General features: G+C 36.7%; 1 protein-coding gene and 1 pseudogene across 1 annotated transcript; one reads left to right on the forward strand and one right to left on the reverse strand.

Moving 5' to 3' along the window:
• Nucleotides 1-25,054, reverse strand: part of LOC137003089 (guanylate-binding protein 1-like) — a 59,520-nt pseudogene that overhangs the window by 13,779 nt on the left and 20,687 nt on the right.
• Nucleotides 10,858-24,339, forward strand: LOC137002328 (guanylate-binding protein 1-like). Its single transcript, XM_067361879.1, has 11 exons — nt 10,858-11,356; nt 11,475-11,671; nt 15,608-15,735; nt 15,941-16,050; nt 16,155-16,348; nt 20,282-20,524; nt 20,669-20,946; nt 22,343-22,555; nt 23,130-23,232; nt 23,461-23,654; nt 24,118-24,339. The coding sequence occupies exons 2-11, from the start codon at nt 11,479-11,481 to the stop codon at nt 24,337-24,339; spliced, it is 1,878 nt and encodes a 625-aa protein (XP_067217980.1). The 5' UTR covers nt 10,858-11,356; nt 11,475-11,478.

Here is a 25,054-nt window from a genome sequence, read left to right on the forward strand (position 1 = left end):
GTTTTCTATTTGAATATATTTAACAAAGTAATTTATTCCTATGATGGCAAAGCTGAATTTTCAGCATCATTACTCCAGTCTGATCCTTCAGAAATCATTCTAATATGTGGATCTGCTGCTCAAGAAACATTTTATGTGTACAATTGTACAAAATATTTGTGTACAATATTTTTTTTCAGGATTATTTGATGAATAGAAAGTTCAAAAGAACAGTGTTTATCTGAAATGTAATATTTTGTAACATTATAATTGTCTTTACTGCCACTTTTGATCGATTTAATGCATCCTTGCTGAATAAAAGTATTCATTTCTTTAATTTCTTTTCAAAAAAATAAAAATAAAAATTCTTACTGACCCCAAACTTTTGAACGGTAGTGTATAATGCTACAGAAGCTTTGTATTTCAGATAAATGCTGTTCTTTTGAACTTTCTATTCATCAAGGAATCCTGAAAAAAAAGTACACAACTGTTTTCAACATTGAAAATAATCATAAATGTTTATTGAGCAGCAAATCAGCATATTAGAATGATTTCTGAAGGATCATGTGACACTGAAGACTGGAGTAACGATGCTGAAAATTCAACTTTGCATCACAGGAATAAATTACTTTGTCAAATATATTTAAATTGTACACAGTTATTTTAAATTGTAATAATATTTAACAATATTACGGTTTTTTACTGTATTTTTAATTAAATAAATGTAGCCTTGGTGGGCAAACGAAACTTCTTTTAAAAACATTAAAAATCTTAGTGGTTCCAAACTTTTGGACTGTACTATATATATATATATATATATATATATATATATATATATATATATATATATATATATATATATATATATATATATATATACATACACATTCATTGCAGCAACTCAAAATGGTACTCAGTAGTTTGTATGGCCCCCGCCCCGTGTGCTTGTATGTATGCCTGTCTGCAGCAGTATTAACATTAAGTGACATGGCATCTGATGCAATGGCGTGTCCTGGGGTATTTCCTCCCAGATCTGGACCAGGGCATCACTGAGCTCCTGGACAGTCTGAGGTGCAACCTGGTGTTGTCGGATGGACCGAAACATAATGTCCCAGAGGAGTTCTATTGGATTTAGGTCAGGCGAGCGTGGGGGCCATTCAATGGTAATCCTTCATCCTCCAGGAACTGCCTGCATACTCTCGCTACGTGAGGCATTGTTGTACACTAGGAGGAACTCAGGACCCACTACACCAGCGTAGAGTCTGACAATGTGTCCAATGATTTCATCCCGATACTAATGGCAGTCAGGGTGTCTAGCCTGTAGAGGTCTGTGCGTCCCTCCATGGATATGCCTCCCCCGACCATGACCCACCACTAAACTGGTCATGCTGAACAATGTTACAAGCAGCATATAATGTTCTCTGCGGCTTCTCCAGACTCTTTCATGTCTGCCACGTGCTAAGGGTGAACCTGCTCTCATCTGAAAAGCAATGGGCACCAGTGGCTACATAAATCTAACTCTTATGTTATGTCTGTAATAAGATAATAAAGACTACAGAAACCAATGCTGATAAACTATCTGAGCATATTACTGCCATTTTATGCTTATTATGTTCTATTGTAACATAGCTAACAGCTCAACTGTAAATACTGTTAGTCAGGTGTTATTTCCCTAATTGATATGTATCTTTAAATCTGGAATCTTGCCGTTGATTTAAGATTATAATCGGTGTGAGGTCTGCTTTTTACTGTAATAAATGAGCTCCATACGACTGAATGCAATTGATATATTTTTACATGCAAAATATAGATCTTTTTCCTGTAGGCTACTAAAAAAGCGAACGGGATCAGGTTATTTATAATGCACGACATGGTGGCACCAGAGTCTGTGTTTAGCAGGTTAAGTTAAACGGGTGATTTCAGGTGTCGTGCCGAAAACTGATCGTCTGCCGAAAACTGACTGCCGTCCGCGGGAGCGCGCACAGCATGTTTTAAAGGGTATCGCCCCTGTTTCTACACGTCTACAGCTGCTTTTATCATGATCAAACGGCCATAACCTGCAAATGCATATAACTCTGTGTCCGTGCTAATAGCAAAGAAACGTGTCCTGTAACGCATAATCAAAATTATTCATTTAATTAATTTGCCGTACTGCTTAATCGCGATTACGTTTATTTAGTTTTGATTAAGTTGCTCGAGCATGATTTTTACGTGATTAACAGAAAGCCTATTTACTTGCTTTGTGCCAAACAATCCAGTCCTGTTTACGATGTGAAATACCTTTAAATGGTAAATAAAATCCATAAAATGCAGATTTACACTTGCCGAAAAGTGATTACAGCCTCTATTTATTGAGTGAACTGTTCTTTCTGCCTCAAAATGACTTGATTTCATTCATGGCTATACTATTGAACAGATAATAGCTCATTCAGTCCTTTTTATGTGTTGAAATACCTTGTAAATGGTCAATACAACCCAGAAAATCAAGTTTTACACTTGCCGAAAAGTGATTACAGCCTCTATTTAATGAGTGAACTGTTCTTTCTGCCTCAAAATGACTTGATTTCATTCATGGCTGTTATATTTGACAGATTATAGCTCATTCAGTTCTTTTTTTACCTGTTGAAATGCCTCTTAAATGGTAAATAAAACCCATAAAATCAAGTTTTACACTTGCCGAAAAGTGATTACAGCCTCTATTTATTGAGTGAACTGTTCTTTCTGCCTCAAAATGTCTTGATTTCATTCATGGCTGTTATATTTAACAGATTATAGCTCATTCAGTCCTTTTTACCTGTTAAAATACCTTTAAATGATCAATAAAACCCATAAATTGCAGTTGCCAAAAAGTGATTACAGCCTCTATTTATTGATTGAACTGTTCTTTCTGCCTCAAAATGACTTGATTTCATTCATGGCTGTTATATTTGACAGATTATAGCTCATTCAGTTCTTTTTTTACCTGTTGAAATGCCTCTTAAATGGTAAATAAAACCCATAAATTGCAGTTGCTGAAAAGTGATTACAGCCTCTATTTATTGAGTGAACTGTTCTTTCTGCCTCAAAATGACTTGATTTCCTTCGTGGCTGTTATATTTGACAGATTATATCTTATTCAGTCCTTTTTATGTGTTATAATACCTTTAAATGGCCAATAAAACCCATAAATTGCACTTGCCGAAAAGTGATTATAGCCTCTGTTTATTGAGTGAACTGTTCTTTCTGCCTCAAAATGACGTGATTTCATTCATGGCTGTTATATTTGACAGATTATAGCTCATTCAGTCCTTTTTATGTGTTGTAATACCTTTAAATGGACAATACAACCCATAAAATCAAGTTTTACACTTGCCGAAAAGTGATTACAGCCTCTATTTATTGAGTAAACTGTTCTTTCTGCCTCAAAATGACTTGATTTCATTCATGGCTGTTATATTTGACAGATTATAGCTCATTCAGTTCTTTTTTTACCTGTTGAAATGCCTCTTAAATGGTAAATAAAACCCATAAATTGCAGTTGCTGAAAAGTGATTACAGCCTCTATTTATTGAGTGAACTGTTCTTTCTGCCTCAAAATGACTTGATTTCCTTCATGGCTGTTATATTTGACAGATTATATCTTATTCAATCCTTTTTATGTGTTATAATACCTTTAAATGGCCAATAAAACCCATAAATTGCACTTGCCGAAAAGTGATTATAGCCTCTGTTTATTGAGTGAACTGTTCTTTCTGCCTCAAAATGACGTGATTTCATTCATGGCTGTTATATTTGACAGATTATAGCTCATTCAGTCCTTTTTATGTGTTGTAATACCTTTAAATGGACAATACAACCCATAAAATCAAGTTTTACACTTGCCGAAAAGTGATTACAGCCTCTATTTATTGAGTGAACTGTTCTTTCTGCCTCAAAATGACGTGATTTCATTCATGGCTGTTATGTTTGACAGATTATAGCTCATTCAGTCCTTTTTATGTGTTGTAATACCTTTAAATGGACAATACAACCCATAAAATCAAGTTTTACACTTGCCGAAAAGTGATTACAGCCTCTATTTATTGAGTAAACTGTTCTTTCTGCCTCAAAATGACTTGATTTCATTCATGGCTGTTATATTTGACAGATTATAGCTCATTCAGTTCTTTTTTTACCTGTTGAAATGCCTCTTAAATGGTAAATAAAACCCATAAATTGCAGTTGCTGAAAAGTGATTACAGCCTCTATTTATTGAGTGAACTGTTCTTTCTGCCTCAAAATGACTTGATTTCCTTCATGGCTGTTATATTTGACAGATTATATCTTATTCAATCCTTTTTATGTGTTATAATACCTTTAAATGGCCAATAAAACCCATAAATTGCACTTGCCGAAAAGTGATTATAGCCTCTGTTTATTGAGTGAACTGTTCTTTCTGCCTCAAAATGACGTGATTTCATTCATGGCTGTTATATTTGACAGATTATAGCTCATTCAGTCCTTTTTATGTGTTGTAATACCTTTAAATGGACAATACAACCCATAAAATCAAGTTTTACACTTGCCGAAAAGTGATTACAGCCTCTATTTATTGAGTGAACTGTTCTTTTGTTATGATATAGACACGGAGGCAGAGATAAAAGCAATCCAGGTGAGTTTATTGGAACAATATGTGGAACACAGAGTGGTAATGGCTGTTATCAGGTTCTTGAGAGATGAATATAAAGTAATACTGTCCTTGTGTGGTTTGTGGATCCAGGAGTTGAGCTGAGATGGAGGGAGACGTTGGAGACACTCACACACACAGATGGGTAAGCACACGAAGGGACCAGGAGACGAAGGAGATGAAGGAGATCGCTGGAGCAGGTAAGTATGTTGAAGGGGAGTCCTTAAGGTAAGCATATACATGGCGTAGTGCAAACGAGACCGGACAGTGAGTGTGTGTGAGAGTGGTGGCTTTGTAGTGCTGGTGATTGCAGAGTGAATGAGGTGCAGGTGGCGGTGATTAATAAGCTGGTGATTGAGTGCGTGGGTACTGTGGTGAGGTGGAGCCTGGCGTGTCTGTGACATCTTTCTGCCTCAAAATGACGTGATTTCATTCATGGCTGTTATGTTTGACAGATTATAGCTCATTCAGTCCTTTTTATGTGTTGTAATACCTTTAAATGGACAATACAACCCATAAAATCAAGTTTTACACTTGCCGAAAAGTGATTACAGCCTCTATTTATTGAGTGAACTGTTCTTTCTGCCTCAAAATGTCTTGATTTCATTCATGGCTGTTATATTTGACAGATTATAGCTCATTCAGTTCTTTTTTTACCTGTTGAAATGCCTCTTAAATGGTAAATAAAACCCATAAATTGCAGTTGCCGAAAAGTGATTACAGCCTTTATTTATTGAGTGAACTGTTCTTTCTGCCTCAAAATGACTTGATTTCATTCATGGCTGTTATATTTAACAGATTATAGCTCATTCAGTCCTTTTTGCCTGTTAAAATACCTTTAAATGATCAATGAAACCCATAAATTGCAGTTGCCAAAAAGTGATTACAGTCTCTATTTATTGAGTGAACTGTTCTTTCTGCCTCAAAATGACTTGATTTCTTTCATGGCTGTTATATTTGACAGATTATAGCTCATTCAGTTCTTTTTTATCTGTTGAAAAGCCTCTTAAATGGTACATAAAACCCATAAATTGCAGTTGCCGAAAAGTGATTACAGCCTCTATTTATTGAGTGAACTGTTCTTTCTGCCTCAAAATGACTTGATTTCATTCATGGCTGTTATATTTAACAGATTATAGCTCATTCAGTCCTTTTTACCTGTTAAAATACCTTTAAATGATCAATGAAACCTATAAATTGCAGTTGCCAAAAAGTGATTACAGCCTTTATTTATTGAGTGAACTGTTCTTTCTGCCTCAAAATGACTTGATTTCATTCATGGCTGTTATATTTGACAGATTATAGCTCATACAGTTCTTTTTACCTGTTGAACACCATACAGACTTTATCAAAGAATTTGCTGATTTTCTATCGGAGTTAGTACTAGCTGCAGATAAAGTCCTTGTTGTTGGTGATTTTAATATCCATGTAGATAATAAAAAAGACTCATTGGGATTGGCATTTACAGGCATTCTAAACTCTATTGTTGTTAGACAACACGTGTCAGGACCCACTCATTGTCGTAATCATACTTTAGATCTAATATTGTCACATGGAATCGATATTGATGCTTTTGAAATTCTGCAGCAGAGTGACGACATCTCAGATCATTATCTAGTCTTGTGTATACTACATTTAGTCAAAGCGGCTAAACTGCCTCCCTGCCATAAATATGGTAGAACCATCACTTCTACCACTAAAGATCGCTTTATAAATAACCTTCCTGATCAGTTTCATCGCCTTAGCATACCAGACAGCTTAGAAGACCTCGATGTTGCAACAGAAACTATTACCTCTGTCTTTTCCAGCACATTAGATTCAGTCGCTCCTTTGCGTTTAAAAAAGATTAAGGAAATTAATCCAACACCATGGTACAGTGAGCACACTCGGGCCCCAAAAATAGCAGCCAGGAAAATGGAGCGCAGCTGGAAGTAAACAAAACTAGAAGTATTTCGCATTTCGTGGAGAGAGAGAATGATACGTACAGAAAGGCTTTAAATACTGCTAGATCTGTCTATTTTTCAAAACATTTAGAAGAAAATAAGCACAACCCGGTATTTATTTGATACAGTGGCTAAATTAACAAGAAATAAAGCTTAAACTTCTGATGTTTCCAAAGAGCACAGCAGTAATGACTTTATGAACTTCTTTACTTGCAAGATTGATAATATTATAGAGAAAATTATAACCATGTAACCGTCTACTACAGTATTGTGTCAGACATTGCATTGTAGTGTCCCTAAAGAAAAATTCAATTCATTTACTGCTTTAGGAGAGGAAGAATTGTCTAAACTTGTTAAATCATCAAAATCAACCACATGTATGTTTGACCCTATACCAACTAAGCTATTGAAAGAGATGCTTCCAGAGGTCATAGATCCTCTTCTTAATATCGTTAATTCATCTTTTTCACTAGGATACGTACCAAAAAATTTTAAGCTTGATCCTAGAGAATTAGTCAATTACAGGCCGATCTTGAATCTTCCTTTTTTGTCAAAAATACTAGAAAAGGCAGTTTCATCACAACTATGTTCCTTTTTAGAAAGAAATGGTATCTGTGAGGATTTCCAGTCAGGATTTAGACTGTACCATAGTACTGAGACTGCTCTCATTAGAGTTACTAATGATTTGCTCTTATCATCAGATCGTGGTTGTATCTCTCTATTAGTGTTACTGGATCTTAGTGCTGCATTTGACACTATCGATCACAATATTCTTTTAAATAGACTCGAAAATTATGTTGGCATTAGTGGAATTGCATTGGCATGGTTCAAATCATACTTATCTGACCGTTATCACTTTGTAGTAGTAAATGAAGAGATGTCATATCAATCACAAGTTAAATATGGAGTACCGCAAGGCTCAGTACTAGGACCGTTGCTTTTCACTCTGTACATGCTACCCTTGGGAGATATCATTAGGAAGCATGGCGTTAGTTTTCACTGTTACGCTGATGATACTCAGCTCTATATTTCTTCGCACCCTGACAAAACTTACCAATTCACAAAATTAAAGAAATGTATAGCTGATATAAAAAACTGGGTGACCAGTAATTTCAGCGATTCTAATTTTTGGACCAAAAACCTCTTCATGTAATAACCTTGAATACTGTCTAACACTTGATGGCTGCTCTAAGTCTTTGTCGTCAGCTAGTATCCTAGGTATGCTTTTTGATAGCAATCTTTAATTTGAAGGCCATGTTTAACATCTGTAAAACCGCATTCTTCCATCTTAAAAATATATCTAAACTACGACATATGCTCTTAATGAAAAATGCAGAAAAGTTAGTTCATGCGTTCATGACCTCAAGGTTAGATTACTGTAACGCTCTACTGGGTGGTTGTTCTGCTCGCCTGATAAATAAACTACAGCTCGTACAAAATGCAGCAGCTAGAGTTCTTACTAGAACTAGGAAGTACGACCATATTAGCCCAGTTCTGTCATCACTGCATTGGCTTCCTGTTAAACATCGTATAGATTTTAAAATCTTGATAATTACTTACAAAGCACTAAATGGTTTAGCTCCCCAGTACCTAAGCGAGCTCTTAATGCATTATAGTTCTTCACGTTTATTGCGATCTCAGAATTCAGGCCAGCTGATAATACCTAGAATATCAAAATCAACTGCAGGCGATAGATCCTTCTCCTATTTGGCACCTAAAGTCTGGAACAATCTTCGTAGCATTGTTCGGGATGCAGACACACTCTGTCAGTTTAAATCTAGACTAAAAACACATCTCTTTAACCTGGCATACACATAAACCATTATAAATGTATATTTTATATAAGCTTTATATTTAGCTCATTCAGTCCTTTTTACGTGTTGAAATACCTTTACATTACAAATAAAACCCATAAATTGCAGTTTTACAGTTGCCAAAAAGTGATTACAGCCTCTACTTATGGACTGAACTGTTCTTTTTGCCTGAAAAAATGATTACTTCTACCCAGTAAAAAGAACTGAATGAGATATAATCTGTCAAATATTACAGCCATGAATGAAATCAAGTCATTTTGAGGCAGAAAGAACAGTTTACTCAAAAAATATAAAGGCTGTAATCACTTTTCGGCAAGTGTAAAACTTGATTTTATGGGTTGTATTGACCATTTAAAGGTATTTCAACAGGTAAAAATGACTGAATGAGCTATAATCTGTCAAATATAACAGCCATGAATGAAATCAAGTCATTTTGAGGCAGAAAGAACAGTTCACTCAATAAATAGAGGCTGTAATCACTTTTCGGCAACTACAATTTATGGGTTTTATTTACCATTTAAAGGTATTACAACACATAAAAAGGACTTAATGAGCTATAATCTGTCAAATATAACAGCCATGAATGAATTCAAGTCATTTTGAGGCAGAAAGAACAGTTCACTCAATAAATAGAGGCTGTAATCACTTTTCGGCAAGTGTAAAACTTCATTTTATGGGTTGTATTGTCCATTTAAAGGTATTACAACACATAAAAAGGACTGAATGAGCTATAATCTGTCAAATATAACAGCCATGAATGAAATCAAGTCATTTTGAGGCAGAAAGAACAGTTCGCTCAATAAACAGAGGCTATAATCACTTTTCGGCAAGTGCAATTTATGGGTTTTATTGGCCATTTAAAGGTATTATAACACATAAAAAGGATTGAATAAGATATAATCTGTCAAATATAACAGCCACGAAGGAAATCAAGTCATTTTGAGGCAGAAAGAACAGTTCACTCAATAAATAAAGGCTGTAATCACTTTTCGGCAACTGCAATTTATGGGTTTTATTTACCATTTAAGAGGCATTTCAACAGGTAAAAAAGAACTGAATGAGCTATAATCTGTCAAATATAACAGCCATAAATGAAATCAAGTCATTTTGAGGCAGAAAGAACAGTTCACTCAATAAATAGAGGCTGTAATCACTTTTCGGCAAGTGTAAAACTTGATTTTATGGGTTGTATTGACCATTTAAAGGTACTTCAACAGGTAAAAAGGACTGAATGAGCTATAATCTGTCAAATATAACAGCCATGAAGGAAATCAAGTCATTTTGAGGCAGAAAGAACAGTTCACTCAATAAATAGAGGCTGTAATGACTTTTCAGCAAGTGTAAAACTTGATTTTATGGGTTGTATTGACCATTTAAGAGGCATTTCAACAGGTAAAAAAGAACTGAATGAGAGCTAATCTGTCAAATATAACAGCCATGAATGAAATCAAGTCATTTTGAGGCAGAAAGAACAGTTCACTCAATAAATAGAGGCTGTAATCACTTTTCGGCAAGTGTAAAACTTGATTTTATGGGTTGTATTGACCATTTAAAGGTATTTCAACAGGTAAAAAGGACTGAATGAGCTATGATCTGTCAAATATAACAGCCATGAATGAAATCAAGTCATTTTGAGGCAGAAAGAACAGTTCACTAAATAAATAGAGGCTGTAATCACTTTTCGGCAAGTGTAAATCTGCATTTTATGGATTTTATTTACCATTTAAAGGTATTTCAACAGGTAAAAAGGACTGAATGAGCTATGATCTGTCAAATATAACAGCCATGAATGAAATCAAGTCATTTTGAGGCAGAAAGAACAGTTCACTCAATAAATAGAGGCTGTAATCACTTTTCGGCAAGTGTAAAACTTGATTTTATGGGTTGTATTGACCATTTAAAGGTATTTCAACAGGTAAAAAGGACTGAATGAGCTATGATCTGTCAAATATAACAGCCATGAATGAAATCAAGTCATTTTGAGGCAGAAAGAACAGTTCACTCAATAAATAGAGGCTGTAATCACTTTTCGGCAAGTGTAAATCTGCATTTTATGGATTTTATTTACCATTTAAAGGTATTTCACATCGTAAACAGGACTGGATTGTTTGGCCCAAAGCAAGTAAATAGGCTTTCTGTTAATCACGTAAAGATCATGCTCGAGCAACTTAATCAAAACTAAATAAACGTAATCGCGATTAAGCAGTACGGCAAATTAATTAAATGAATAATTTTGATTATGCGTTACATGAAAAGTTTCTTTGCTATTAGCACGGACATATTACCACGGACACAGAGTTATATGCATTTGCAGGTTATGGCCGTTTGATCATGATAAAAGCAGCTGTAGACGTGTAGAAACAGGGGCGATACCCTTTAAACATGCTGTGCGCGCTCCCGCGGACGGCAGTCAGTTTTCGGCAGACGATCAGTTTTCGGCACGACACCTGTCAACCCCTGTACTTGTCTCGAGCGAACTGAAGTGTTGTCAAGTCCACGGTTTTTCCGCGGAATTGGGCTACTTTTACACTGTTGGCCGCGGGTTGTTTTTCATGTCCGCAGGTTGAATCAACCCAAAATAACGTGATATTTAGCGCCTGGAATGCGAATTTTACCAGGGATCCCCGCCAAAAACGCGAATTTTACCCCCTGGAACACGATTTTTACCATGGGACCCACCTGAAATGCGATTGGGCTAGTTTTGAGGCGCAATTGGGTGGGTTTTGTTGTGAAAACCTGGCAACCCTGGAACCCACCCAAGCGATGCATACTTTCACTTTCACTCGTATCAGCATCATTATTCACTAATGAGTGTGTCTGGTTATCACTCACAAAGAATATCCTGACAGATTCAGTTACAGGAGGAGCCGGGAGAGTTTGTGCAGCTCAGAAATGAACGGTATCGCGTTCGGCTGTTAAAAAAAAACAAATCGCTAACGGCAAACAGTCCTTTGCTCTGTCTCGCTTTCAATAAGGTAACGTATACGGTTTAATCTTTATTTATTATATTTTATGTGTACGTATGAAATCGCGAGAATGGCTTTGTTTTTATTTTTGTTTTCTTCTTGTGCTTTGTTGTTGTTTTTATCGCAGAGTCATGGCGTGTGGTGGGTCCATGTCCGCTCCGGTGTGTCTCATTGAAAATGATGAAAATGGGAAGCTGTGTGTTAAGAAACAGGCTAAAGACATTCTGGATGGGATCAAGGAGCCGGTGGTGGTGGTGTCTGTGGTGGGACTCTACCGTACGGGGAAATCCTATATTATGAACCGCCTGGCAGGACAACAGTCCGGTGAGAATCTTCTGGAAGACTTTCTCATGTGCAGAAGGTTACATGCTGATATAACAAGGACACTGTAAATGAATATGTGTAAAACAGTAACTGGTCATTCCGTGTCAAATCAAACAAATTTTCCCCGGCTCAGATTTTTGATTTTGTTAATGTGTTCTAATAAGTGGGGGTAACCCCCTAATATTTCAACATGAAAATCACAGTAGATCAAATGAAAAATATATAGAATTCATTTATTTTGTAACAATAATTTTGTCTCAAATCAAATATGAGTTTGTCATAATAAATTATACAAAAAAAATACTCCCCCTCCACTGAACCAACTGGTAACGCCCAACCAATGTGCGTCGCACTTTCACCAACCCGATGGCGTGGTGCTGTTTGAATGAGAGAGCACGGGTAGCACCAAAAAATGAAGAGAACCGCTGCCTGCATGTACGAGAATGTTATGTAATACACTACATATATTTTAGCTAGCTAATCCATTGCAATTTAGCCATAACTAGGTCTATCAGTGTAACTGTAACCAGTTACAACCAGTTACCCGATTCAGGGTGTGTGGCCCTTTAATTCTCGTGCTCCACGCCCCAAGAGCTCATGCTTGCCTTAAACAACATAAAAAAAGTTCAAACAGCTAATATAACCCTCAAAATGGATCTTTACAAAGTGTTCGTCATGCAGCATGTCTAATCGCGTAAGTACAGTGTATATTTTGATGTTTATATTGATTCTGAATGAGTTTGAGGCTATGCTCCGTGGCTAACGGCTAATGCTACACTGTTGGAGAGATTTATAAAGAATGAAGTTGTGTTTATGCATTATACAGACTGCAAGTGTTTAAAAATGAAAATAGCGACGGCTCTTGTCTCCGTGAATACAGTAAGAAACAATGGTAACTTTAACCACATTTAACAGTACATTAGCAACATGCTAACGAAACATTTATAAAGACAATTTACAAATATCAGTAAAAATATCATGATATCATGAATCATGTCAGTTATTATTGCTCCATCTGAAATTTTTTGCTATTGTCCTTGCTTGCTTACCTAGTCTGTTGATTCAGCTGTGCACATCCAGACGTTCTGCCCTTGTGTAATGCTTCTATCATGGGCTGGCCTATGCAAATATTGGGGGCGTACACCCCGACTGTTACGGTGTTGTGTTGAGATTCACCTGTTCTTCGAAGGTCTTTTAAACAAATTAGATTTATATAAGAAGGAGGAAACAATGGAGTTTGAGACTCACTGTATGTCATTTCCATGTACTTAACTCTTGTTATATTACTATGCAGAGGTAAATTCAATTTTGGAATCTAGGGCACCTTTAAAGGAACACTCCACTTTTTTTGAAAATAGGCTCATTTTCCAACTCCCCTAGAGTTAAACAGTTGAGTTTTACCGTTTTTGAATCCATTCAGCCGATCTCCGGTTCTGGCGGTACCACTTTTAGCATAGCTTAGCATAGTTCATTGAATCTGATTAGACCGTTAGCATCGCGCTTAAAAAAACCAAAGAGTTTTGATATTTTTCCTATTTAAAACTTGAGTCTTCTGTAGTTAAATCGTGTACTAAGACCGACAGAAAATGAAAAGTTGTGATTTTCTAGGCTGATATGGCTAGGAACTATACTCTCATTCAAGCGTAATAATCAAGGAACTTTGTTGCCGTATCATGGCTGCAGCAGTGCAATGATATTACGCAGCGCCCGTGAGCCCCTGCTTTCACAGGGAACGTGCCTTGCAACCATGAAGACGTTTGTGAGAGACGCTGCGTAATATCATTGCGCCTGCTGCAGCCATGATACGGCAGCAAAGTTCCTTGATTATGACGCCTGAATGAGAGTATAGTTCCTAGCCATATCAGCCTAGAAAATCGCAACTTTTTATTTTCTGTCGGTCTTAGTACACGATTTAACTACAGAAGACTCAAATTTTAAATAGGAAAAATATCAAAACTCTTTGGTCATTTTTAAGCGCGATGCTAACGGTCTAATCAGATTCAATGAACTATGCTAAGCTATGCTAAAAGTGGTACTGCCAGAACTGGAGATCGGCTGAATGGATTCGAAAACGGTAAAACTCAACTGTTTAACTCTAGGGGAGTTGGAAAATGAGCCTATTTTCAAAAAAAGTGGAGTGTTCCTTTAAGTGGCTCACTCAATAAAAAAAGCGAATCGCTGCCGCCTACTGGCGGTTTCAATATTTAACATAATTTCTTTGTTTTTAGAATCGCTCAGTTATGTTAGAATTTGATTAATGATTTACATCAATTTCATAAAGTTATGAAGGATAGATAGATAGATAGATAGATAGATAGATAGATAGATAGATAGATAGATAGATAGATAGATAGATAGATAGATAGATAGATAGAGAAGAAATAAATTATCCAATAACACTACACATAAAACAGATTATTATTATTTTTTAATTAAAAAAATAATAACAGGCATATATACCAATGTTCAATCCCCCCATTGTTGAAACCTAATCTACGCCCTTGAAATCACAGATGTATTACTGATATTAAATCACAGATTTATTACTGATATTAAATCACAGATGTATTACTGAGTAATCCACTATTTTGTAGGGGGAGGGGGGGTTCAAACGTCAATTTTCACCTGAGATTTGGAGCCAAATTAGAGGGTGTAAAAATGACTTCAGAAAGATGGAAGCATCGTTATTTTATTTTTAAACAGAGATTGTCTATTAGTAAAATCTGTTGACTTTGTTTCATTATGCCAACGGTGACAGCACTTCTTGTGTTTTTTTGCGTCAAGTTTGCATGCCTATAACTCAAGAAGTAGGCTATTAAAAATCTTAATATCAACTGTGCACAAAAGGTTTATTTAACTAAATCACGAACACATAACTAATCTAACAAACACATACACACAAATCACACATAAAGGTGAAATGAGAAAGTGGGAGTGAAGATACCATAACATAAAAGGGGAATGGAGGTATGGAAAGAGTAATTTAACAAGCTGAGAGAACCATCACTTTCTCACTATAAATCACCTTTGTTAAGAAAGGGGTTCACAACTTAATACTAAATCGCTTTTTAGTGTTCAAATGTATGATACTTGCAAATGCCTTAGCTGATGAAGAGTGTTCGGATATGCAGTCTCGGGAGAAATCCTTGATGGTTCAGTCCAGTGGTGCTGAAGTTGTAATCAATATCTTCTGCGTTTAAATGAATAAATGACGACGAACTTGCTCTGTTGTGGTCGAAATTTGACACTGTTGTGGTCGAAGAAAGTAAAGACACAAAAGTTTTACCAATTGTATATGTTTAATTTATGCACACTCACATAAGATCCCAGTCATAACAACTGCCCTGTGAAAACTGTTTTATTTTACATGGGGTGGTTGAGATCACGTGATCAGCTGAATAATACTCTGTATCTCAGTAACCTCCCTGACACTGTCACTCACAGAATAACTTCATAATTTCAACTTCAATAACTGTTCATAACTGAACGAATAAAGCATTTTGACAATAGCAAAACTGATTTTGTTGATTTTAAATTATGCTGCATCCTTGCCCCTAAATGTTTAGTGTATGTCCAAAATACTGGCTAAAGCAAAATAAAAAAATTGGCACAACTTAAAAAAAAGGATTGTTTTGCATTATTTGCTTTAATTATTATTTCTTAACAAGAACAAGAAATAGAGAAAATATTATTCATATTCAGAAAACTTTTATCAGGTTGTTACCAACATGCAAGAAACCATTTTGTGTAAAACATAAAACAAGAAATTGCACCACAAACAGGATATCATCTGATTTTCTTCAAAATAATATATTTTTCAGAAATAAATCCAATGTGAATACAAATATTATATTACTGAATTCTGGACTGGCAACTAGATTTTTAAAATTTGTTTTTCATCTCAGACAACCTTTTATGTTATTGTGATTGTCTCAGGCTTTGCTCTTGGCAGCACTATTGAGTCAAAGACCAAAGGCATCTGGATGTGGTGTGTCCCTCACCCCACTAAAGAAGGACACACTCTGGTGCTGCTGGACACAGAGGGACTGGGTGATGTGGAGAAGGTGTGGAGGAAAACAATGTTATCTCTATAGCAACAAAGTCTATTATTACCTTGTCTTGTGCTTTCACTTTCCATTATCTAGATGAGAAAATTTACTGCACAGAATTATTTGGACTTTACACAGTTTTAAACTGAATGGTCTGAATGCTAGTAAAGGTAAATAAGTGGCCACTTATTCTGTAGCTGACAGACTGTTGATGTTTCAGGGGGATGAGAAACATGACACGTGGATCTTCTGTCTGGCTGTTCTTCTCAGCAGCACTCTAGTGTACAACAGCTTAGGGGTCATTGACAACACGGCACTGGAAAAGCTGCAGTATCCTTCTCATATGCACAATAAACATACAATAAACATGACATCCACTGTAATAAATAGAAAATAGCATTTGTGTAATTCTTCCTGAACAGTGCTGAATGTAGCTACGTTACAGAGCTGACGGAGAACATTCGTGTGAAGGCAGAAGTGAGTCGAGATGAGGACGAGTCCGCAGATTTCATGCGTGTTTTCCCATCGTTTGTCTGGGCTGTTCGTGACTTCACTCTGGAACTGAAAAAGGGGGATGACCAGATAACATCAGACGAGTATCTGGAGAGTGCATTGAAACTCAAAACAGGTGAGAAAAAGAGTTGGCATTAAACACATACAGTACATACTCTTTTACTAACAGGTTAGAACACCATTACAGACCATTTTTTTCCTTTTGAAAAACATTTTAGACCAATTAGAAAAATATTACAGTAAATTCAATGATGGTCTTAAGGCTACAGTGTGCAGCTAGTGACACACTAGTCATAATGTCTCCAAACAAGTTTTCAAAAAAAAAAAAAAATGTCTCCAAAGGCTGAGCTTAAATTGGCACTCATAATACACTATATTGCCAAAAGTATTGGGACACCCTTCCAAATCATTGAATTCAGGTGTTCCAATCAATTCCATGGCCACAGGTGTATAAAATCAAGCACCTAGGCATGCAGACTGCTTCTACAAATATTTATGAAAGAATGGGTCGCTCTCAGGAGCTCAGTGTGGTACCGTGATAGGTTGCCACCTATGCAATAAGTCCATTCGTGAAATTCCCTCACTACTAAATATTCCATGGTCAACTGTTAGTGGTATCTAACAAAGTGGAAGCAATTGGGAACAACAGCAACTCAGCTACAAAGTGGTACGCCACGTAAAATCACAGAGCGGGTCAGCGCATACTGAGGTGCACAGTACTTTCTGCAGAGTCAATAGCTACAGACCTCCAAACTTCATGTGGTCTTCAGATTAGCTCAAGAACAGTGCGTAGAGAGCTTCATGGAATGGGTTTCCATGGCTGAGCAGCTGCATCCAAGCCTTAAATCACCAAGTGCAATGCAAAGCGTCGGATGCAGTGGTGTAAAGCACACCGCCACTGAACTCTAGAGCAGTGGAGACGTGTTCTCTGGAGTGACGAATCACGCTTCTCTGTCTGGCAATGTGATGGACGAGTCTTGGTTTGGTGGTTGCCAGGAGAACGGTACTTGCCTGACTGCATTGTGCCAAGTGTAATGTTTGGTGGAAGGGGGATTATGGTGTGGGGTTGTTTTTCAGGGTTTGGGCTTGGCCCCTTAAGGTGATGATACACGGGGCAACTTTTTGAGCAATGTTGCTTGGGCATTTTCCCACTGAGAATGAGCAACAAATTTATATCTGGATACATTAGATCGGTCGTGGGCAATTTTTTGAGATCCTCCAATCAGAATATTAGCAGCCAATCATGTGACCGGTTCGGAGATTTCAGAAAAAATTCGATGCGGGTTCGAATCTGCCTTTTGCTGAACTCACTCTTCTCCCTTTTCTTATCACAAATCAGATCGGAAAGGCATTTATTTTTAATAAAAATGTAGAAAATATTTGAAAAGTTAAAATAAAGTGCCTAACAAGTGTTTATAATAAAAGTATTTATTGGGTTGGCAATAGATTTGCTCCTCTCTGATTAGTTGCTGCCAACTGTCTGTTGCCCTAATTAGTTGCCCTGTGTCTCATCAGGTTGCCCGTTGATGGCGACATTGCCCAGCAGCATTGCTCAAAAAGTTGCCATGTATATCATCACCTTTAGTTCCAGTGAAAGGAACTCTTAATGTTTCAGCATACCAAGACATTTTGGACAATTTCATGCTCCCAACTTTGTGGGAACAGTTTGGGGATGGCCCCTTCCTGTTCCAACATGACTGCGCACCAGTGCACAAAGCAAGGTCCATAAAGACATGGATGAGTGAGTTTGGTGTGGAAGAACTTGACTGGCCTGCACAGAGTCCTGACCTCAATCCGATAGAACACCTTTGGGATGAATTAGAGTGGAGACTGCGAGCCAGGCCTTCTTGTCCAACATCAGTGTCTGACCTCACAAATGCGCTTCTAGAAGAATGGTCAAAAATTCCCATAAACACACTCCTAAACCTTGTGGAAAGACTTCCCAGAAAAGTTGAAGCTGTTATAGTTTCAAAGGGTGGGCCAACTCCATATTAAACCCTACGGATTAAGAATGGAATGTCATCAAATTTCATGTGCACGTAAAGGCATCCCAAAACTTTTGGCAATATAGTGTATAATACAGTGTTTCCTATTTTGGATCGCTTCCTAATCTGGCCCATATATTACTGGTCTTGAAGTCTCTACTAATGAGCTGATGAGTTAAATCAGGTGTGTGATTAGGAAGAGTTTGAAAATGTGTTGGTGTGCCTCCAGGAACAAGGTTGAGAAAAAATAATAACTAATATAGGGTGCTTCTCAAATGGAAGACTTGATACTATTCCTAGGCAAAAACTGAAAAATGCTGCCTTTGGAGGACACAGTCCAAGGTAGGAAAGCATTAAGGCATGTCCAAATCCAAAGATATTTTCACTTCCTGCCTCCTAAGATACCTTCATCTGATCGATTTTTGAAGGCAGTATTGATGTATTTGTAATCTTGTTCTTTCCTTTCTGTGACAGCTGAGCTAAAAAATAAAGATGGTGGTGATCAGTTTGTATGTGAATACGTTTCTGACCAACGTTCTCACTTTTGTTGTCATTTCTAGTGAGAAATTTCTATTGTAGTAATTGCATATTTACTTAGCTCTTACCAAAGCTTGCATTATTTTGCTGTAGATCAACAAACTGTTAAGCTGCTTCAGAAGATTGTCCGAAATCAGTTTCGTAAGGTGCCCTTGTGCACAAACGCTGCCTGCAAAGTCATTGCCTGATAGGGCAGAGAGGCAACAAGTCACCTGCCTAAGTTTTCAGATGCAGCCCTAGTGCGGCTGTGTTCTTCCTAGTCAAGTTCTTCAGAGACTTGTAGGCTGGTGTCCTCCTCAGCAATAAATGCTAGAATGAAACAGTCTAGTAAGTGCACATGGCTACCCACAGTCATGACTTGAAAATACTATTAAAACTTGATTTTGGAAAAATACTTTGTATTAAAATCTTAATACTTACTGGCTTTCTATTAATGCAATACAGTCAATGACAACTGTCTGCGTTCTCCCAGTGACTTACATTATTGTCTGTTTATTGTTAAAGCTGCAGCCCATAACTTTTTTTGGTTAAAAATGATTCAAAATCAATTTGAGCAAGTACATAACCAACCAGTGTTCAAAACTATATCCTTACCTTAGCCCAGTTCACAATGGTAAGCTTGTAATAATGTGTTCTAATAAGACCGGTACTGGTGGGTTTCCGCGGGAAATACGAGCATGCCGCCATTCATCTTTGCGTCATTACATTACATCTGTTTACTAAGGGTTTACTAACATAAAAAAATCTGTTTACTATTAAGGAGTCCTAGGCCAGCTAATAGTCTATAAGGCATGCAGAGGATGCTGCAGGCGGTGGATCATTTATAGTCTTTTACAATAATTAACCTTATCATTCTGATGGCGAAATGTAATCCAGTAAGGTCCAAATGACAGTCATCTGTGACAACTGGAGATATAGAAGCCAAAGACTTAAGACTGCGGAGTGGCTACAGAAATTGAAATCTGGCAGACATGTTACTTGTTCAGATCACATTTTCTGTGATTCCAAAGTACAGTATCCACACCGATGTGGTGTCTGACAGCAAACATTAGATTCATCCGTGCTGAGTAGCCATGCTGATGCACAACCCACATAAAGATGATAATTCTGCAAATAACTGTAATTGCAGGTTTCCAACAGAGATGGTGACAAAGAGGCAAAACTTAAGGCTGCAGCTTTAAGTGATTAATTTACACCAAAACAAAAGATAACTGGTATGCCTTAATCTCCAAAAACATGATTTTTGTCATACATTTCACAATGACCTCAGACAAACTAAGGATTGTGGGTGATTGAAGGACGTGAAGGATACACTTGATGCATCCTTCAAAATGAGCTGAATGAAGGATGCGAAATGAAGGATGCAAAACAAAGGCTGCCTTCCAAGGATCTTTCAAATTGAGATGTGATGATGATGTGGCAGCTAAGTTAGGACACAGCCTTCCGTTTGAGAAGCACCCACAATATGTATATATAGTATATATTATGATTCCATAATTATGTTGTTAATAATTGTCTTATTTTAGGTAGCTCAGATCAGACTGAGCGGTTTAACCTGCCCCGCCGCTGTCTGCGTAATTTCTTTGCGGTGAGAAAGTGCTTTGTGTTCCCTCGGCCTGCTAGTACACAAAACATGTGGAGAATGGAGCAGCTGACTGAGAAAGAACTGGATTCAGAGTTCCTTGAGCAGGCAAAAACTTTTTGCCGTTACATTTACGACAATGCAGAGCCAAAAATTGTCAGCGGAGGCCGTACAATTACTGGAACAGGTGTGTACCGCATTAGAAACCCTTATAGAGAACAAAATTTATAAAAGTTTTGAATCTCTTTTGAGAACCAATGACCAATGGACTGTGTATAATAAAACAAATACAAATGACCTGATTGAACTATGGAGTTGTATTTCCTGACAGCTCTGGGAAATCTTGCTGAGGTTTACATAGAGGCGATCCGCAGTGGGAAGGTTCCATGTTTGGAGAATGCAGTCGTGTCTCTGGCTAAGATCCAGAATGTCGGTGCAGTGGAACAGGCCCTGGAGTCCTACAGGAATGAGCTGTTCAGCATGGCACAGCTTCCTATGGACCCTGAAGATCTGTCCAACATCCACACAGTCGCAGAGAAGAATGCCATTGAAGTTTTCATCGCCATGTCCTTCAATGACAACGAACAGATCTACCAACAAGAGCTCATGGTAAAATTAAAATCTTGTTGTGTACTATTTGCATTTGGATATAAGCGGTAGCATTTATCAAGATTTAGCTAACTTTTCATACATTTTTATGAAATTTTAACTTGCATTAGTATTGAACCCAACACATTCATTAACAAACTTCTGTGAGTGTTTCTGAACAGAAAGGTAAAAAGAGAACCAGCAGAAAATCCTCCTTTTCTTTTGCAAAATTTACTATTATCTGCTTGCACAAATGCACTCATTAAAAAAATATTGCAGTCTGTTTTTAAGATTTACATATTCCAGTGTGTGATAAATTTCCATCAAATTGAAATGAGTAATCTTTAAATGGTGTACATATTATGAATTCAGAAAAGTATGAACCTCTTAAAGGGTTAGTTCACCCAAAAATGAAAATTATGTCATTAATTATTCACCCTCATGTCGTTCTACACCTGTAAGACCTTTGTTCATCTTCAGAACACAAATGGTTAAACCTTAAAATTATAAAGCATCAAGAATACTTTTTGTGTGCCATAAAAACAAAATAACTTTTCAACAATATCTAGTAATGGGCAATTTCAAAACACTGCTTCATGAAGCTTCGAAGCTTTAAGAATCTTTTGTTTCAAATCAGTGGTTCGGAGTCATGTGATTTCAGTAAATGAGGCTTTGTTACGTCATAAGTGTTTCGAAATTTCAATAATTCACGTGACTTTGGCAATTTGATACTTGACCCAAATCACTAATTCGAAGCTTCATGAAGCAGTGTTTTGAAATCAGCCATTATCAGAAATTGTTTAAAAGTCATTATTTTGTTCTTTTGGTGCACAAAAAGTATTCTCGTCACTTTATAATATTTATACTATATAAAGCTTGAACCACTGCAGTCACATGAACTGTTTTAAATAGGTTTTTAGTAGCTTTCTGGGCATCTGAAAGTGTTAATTATCTTGCTGGCAATAGAGGCCTCACTGAGCCATCGGATTACATCAAAATATCTTAATTTGTGTTCTGAAGATGAACGAAAGTCTTACAGGTGTAGAGCGACATGAGGGTAATAATAAAATGAATAAATTACATTATTTTTAACCCTTTAAAACTTTGTAAATGTATTTTAAACTACAATTTTGTAAATGGCAAAGCAGCTACATTTTCTGTGTCATTATATGAACACATTTTATACTTAAAATTTAGAAGATTTAAATCTTGTGTATTTTGAAGACCTACCAGAAATAGAGAACCTAGGACAATAAAGTCTTCATTCGCAGTGCTATGCTTATTTAATATAGTGAATATGTGCACAGATTCAAATAATGGAGATTCAATCCATGTGCAATATTCCCTTTATCTCAAATAAAAGTATAAACATTTTCTCTCTCTCTCTCTCTCTCTCTCATTGCTTTTCACAATTTAGGGGAAGATTCATAATGAATATCAAGACATGTGCCAGCAGAATCATGAAGCGTCTCTCATGCAGTGTGAGGAGGTTCTGCGTGAGGTGTTCGATACACTGGAAAAAGGTATTTCTGATGGATCATACCTGAAAGCTGGAGGATACCGACAGTACAGAGACAAGCTCGCACAGCTGACCAAGGAATACAGAGCAAGAACACAGTCACAAATAATGGTACAGAACACACATGCATGCTTTGCTTGTGCTTCATTGTTCTGGATGGTCACAACAGCATGTAACAGCACTGATAAACATCCTTGATGCTGATAAAGATTAAAGATAACATGACAACAGCTAACAGTCATAAAAATGAAACATGAAAAATCATTTACATTTTGTCATTTACAGATTGTTCTAAATCTGTTTGCTTTAGTTAGCATTTAGCAATTAGAAATGTTGAAGAATGTAGCAGGCCTGTCAAACTTGAAATATGACGCAAAACAAAACAAAACAAAAAACACCATCGTATGCTACATTTCATGTTATGCAATATAAAACAAGTAATAATCTGGGCAACTTTTATGTTATTTTAATGATTGTTTTTATTTTAGAGCTTGACAGCTATGGTAACTAAGAACTGTATAAAAAATAACAGCATCAACATTCCTCATGGAAAAATTAACACCATGTTAATGGTTTATATGTTTGGGTGATCGATTTTTCAGTATGATTTGTTGCTATCAAAACAATACTCCCATTTTTAAGAAACAGATATTTTAAATGATTAGAAATGTGTTTTTTCCCACAGTGTGAGGAAGTGTTGAGTGTGTATTTGAAAGCAAAGGAAGAGATTGGAAATATGATTCTACAAGCCGACCAATCTCTCAGTGCAGCAGAACAGGAAAAAGAGGGTACAGTTCAAATCAGCTGCATTTTTCTGTCAAGGCTGTCAATGATACACAAGATTATGCATTGACTTCAACCAGAGCACATAACAGTAACAAACAGATTTTGTCATTAACTTATTGCTAGAGTAGCTCACACTTTCATTACTATATATAGTTCTCTATTGTATGTGTATTGTCTAGCTGTTGAATCAGAATGGGTGTGTAGACTAAACTTTGTCTTTCTCTATACAGTGCAGAGATTAAAGAATGAGATCTTAGAGCAGCGACAAAGAGGCCTAGAGGAACAGAACCGGTTACAGGAGCAAGCGTTTCAAGACATGCAGAGAACCCATGATGAGCATGTGAATCAGATCGTTCAACAGATTGAGAGAGAGCACGAGAGAATGAGGAGAGACAATGAACGAGTCCTGGAAGCCAAACTGAGGGTAAAAAGGACACCTACTCTAAAAACTCTCACATGTTCAATGTTGTGCTTAAAGGAGTCAATTTTGTAAGCAGAATTTAATAAAAGGCCAATCACAATTCTGTATGAAAATCGATTTCATCACACAGATTTCATCACAAACTCAAATGAAACTCAGTGCATTGAAGTAATCACTGTTGGTCGTCATTCTTTCTTTCTTTTGATTGCAAAGGTGTAATGCTCAATGTCAGAAGATTATTCAATTTAATGGTTTAGGAATAGCAATATATTGCTACTTGCAAGCACTGTAATGAATAAGAGGAAGAAATAATAAAATTTAAATTGGAGATGTTTTTGACATGCTCGATTAGATGTATTTTCTGAGTTTAAAATTGCTCTACAAACTTTTTTTGAGGTTTACTAAATGTGCTTATGGTCAAGATTAGGATTAGACATTATTTATTCAGGTTCTGTTTGTGTTGCAGGAGAAGGAAACTCTTCTAGAGCAGGGCTTCCAGAAGGAGGCTGCCCGGATGCAGAGTGAGATTGACAGCCTGAAAGCAGACATGAATAAAGAGGAGACGTCCCAACCCTCCACAACGAGCAAGGTTTTGGATGTTGTCGGCACTGCGGCGACTTTGTTCTTGCCAGGCTTCATCCCTAAAGTAGCTGGTTTTGGTCTGTCCTTGCTCTCAAAACTGTTTTGAAAATGGATTTACATTATTCACACACACTCACCTAGACATAGGCTATATATATTTTTCTCCAACACAGCTTGAATTGTCCAGCAGCTACTTGTCATTGCTTGTGAATTTGAGTTGCTGTTCTGTTGTGCTGCCATTCATGTTTAAAGGCCAGCTTAATAACTGCCAAGCTTGCACCAACATTTGTTATGAACTATAAACAAAGCTGTCAGAGAGAACTTTTCCATGTAATTTCAAACTGATTCACGTAATCTGTGACTCCTGACATAAATCTTCCTGGGAACCATCCAACTTGTAGGCCGATGTTTGGCCATATTGAGTTTATGATATTGGCCAATATCTTTGCCAAGTTGGCAAATTAACAAGTCTTGTCTGTGGACAACAGAATGGTACTTTGTGTTTAAAGTTGTAGTTAACAGACCAAATATTCTTAAACAGACTTTTTGTTGTTCTTGTTTGCTTGCAATCAGACAAAAAATTTTTTTATTTTGACATCTCTATAGGCTGAAAGTGGTCTGCGAAACATAATAAAATGTTTCATTGAATCAGATTAATTGTGTCTTGCACAAAACAACACATTATGGCAGATTAGTTAAGTAATTTATTTAGAATCATACAAAGTTCTGTTTAATCTGAGCCAAAAACATAAGGACACTTTCCACAAAGATGAATTTGACAAATTTGGCAAGCATTTAAGTTATTATATAGCAACTTAAAA

This window comes from Chanodichthys erythropterus, chromosome 16, assembly GCF_024489055.1.
Source record: "Chanodichthys erythropterus isolate Z2021 chromosome 16, ASM2448905v1, whole genome shotgun sequence".
Taxonomy (NCBI): Eukaryota; Metazoa; Chordata; class Actinopteri; order Cypriniformes; family Xenocyprididae; genus Chanodichthys; species Chanodichthys erythropterus.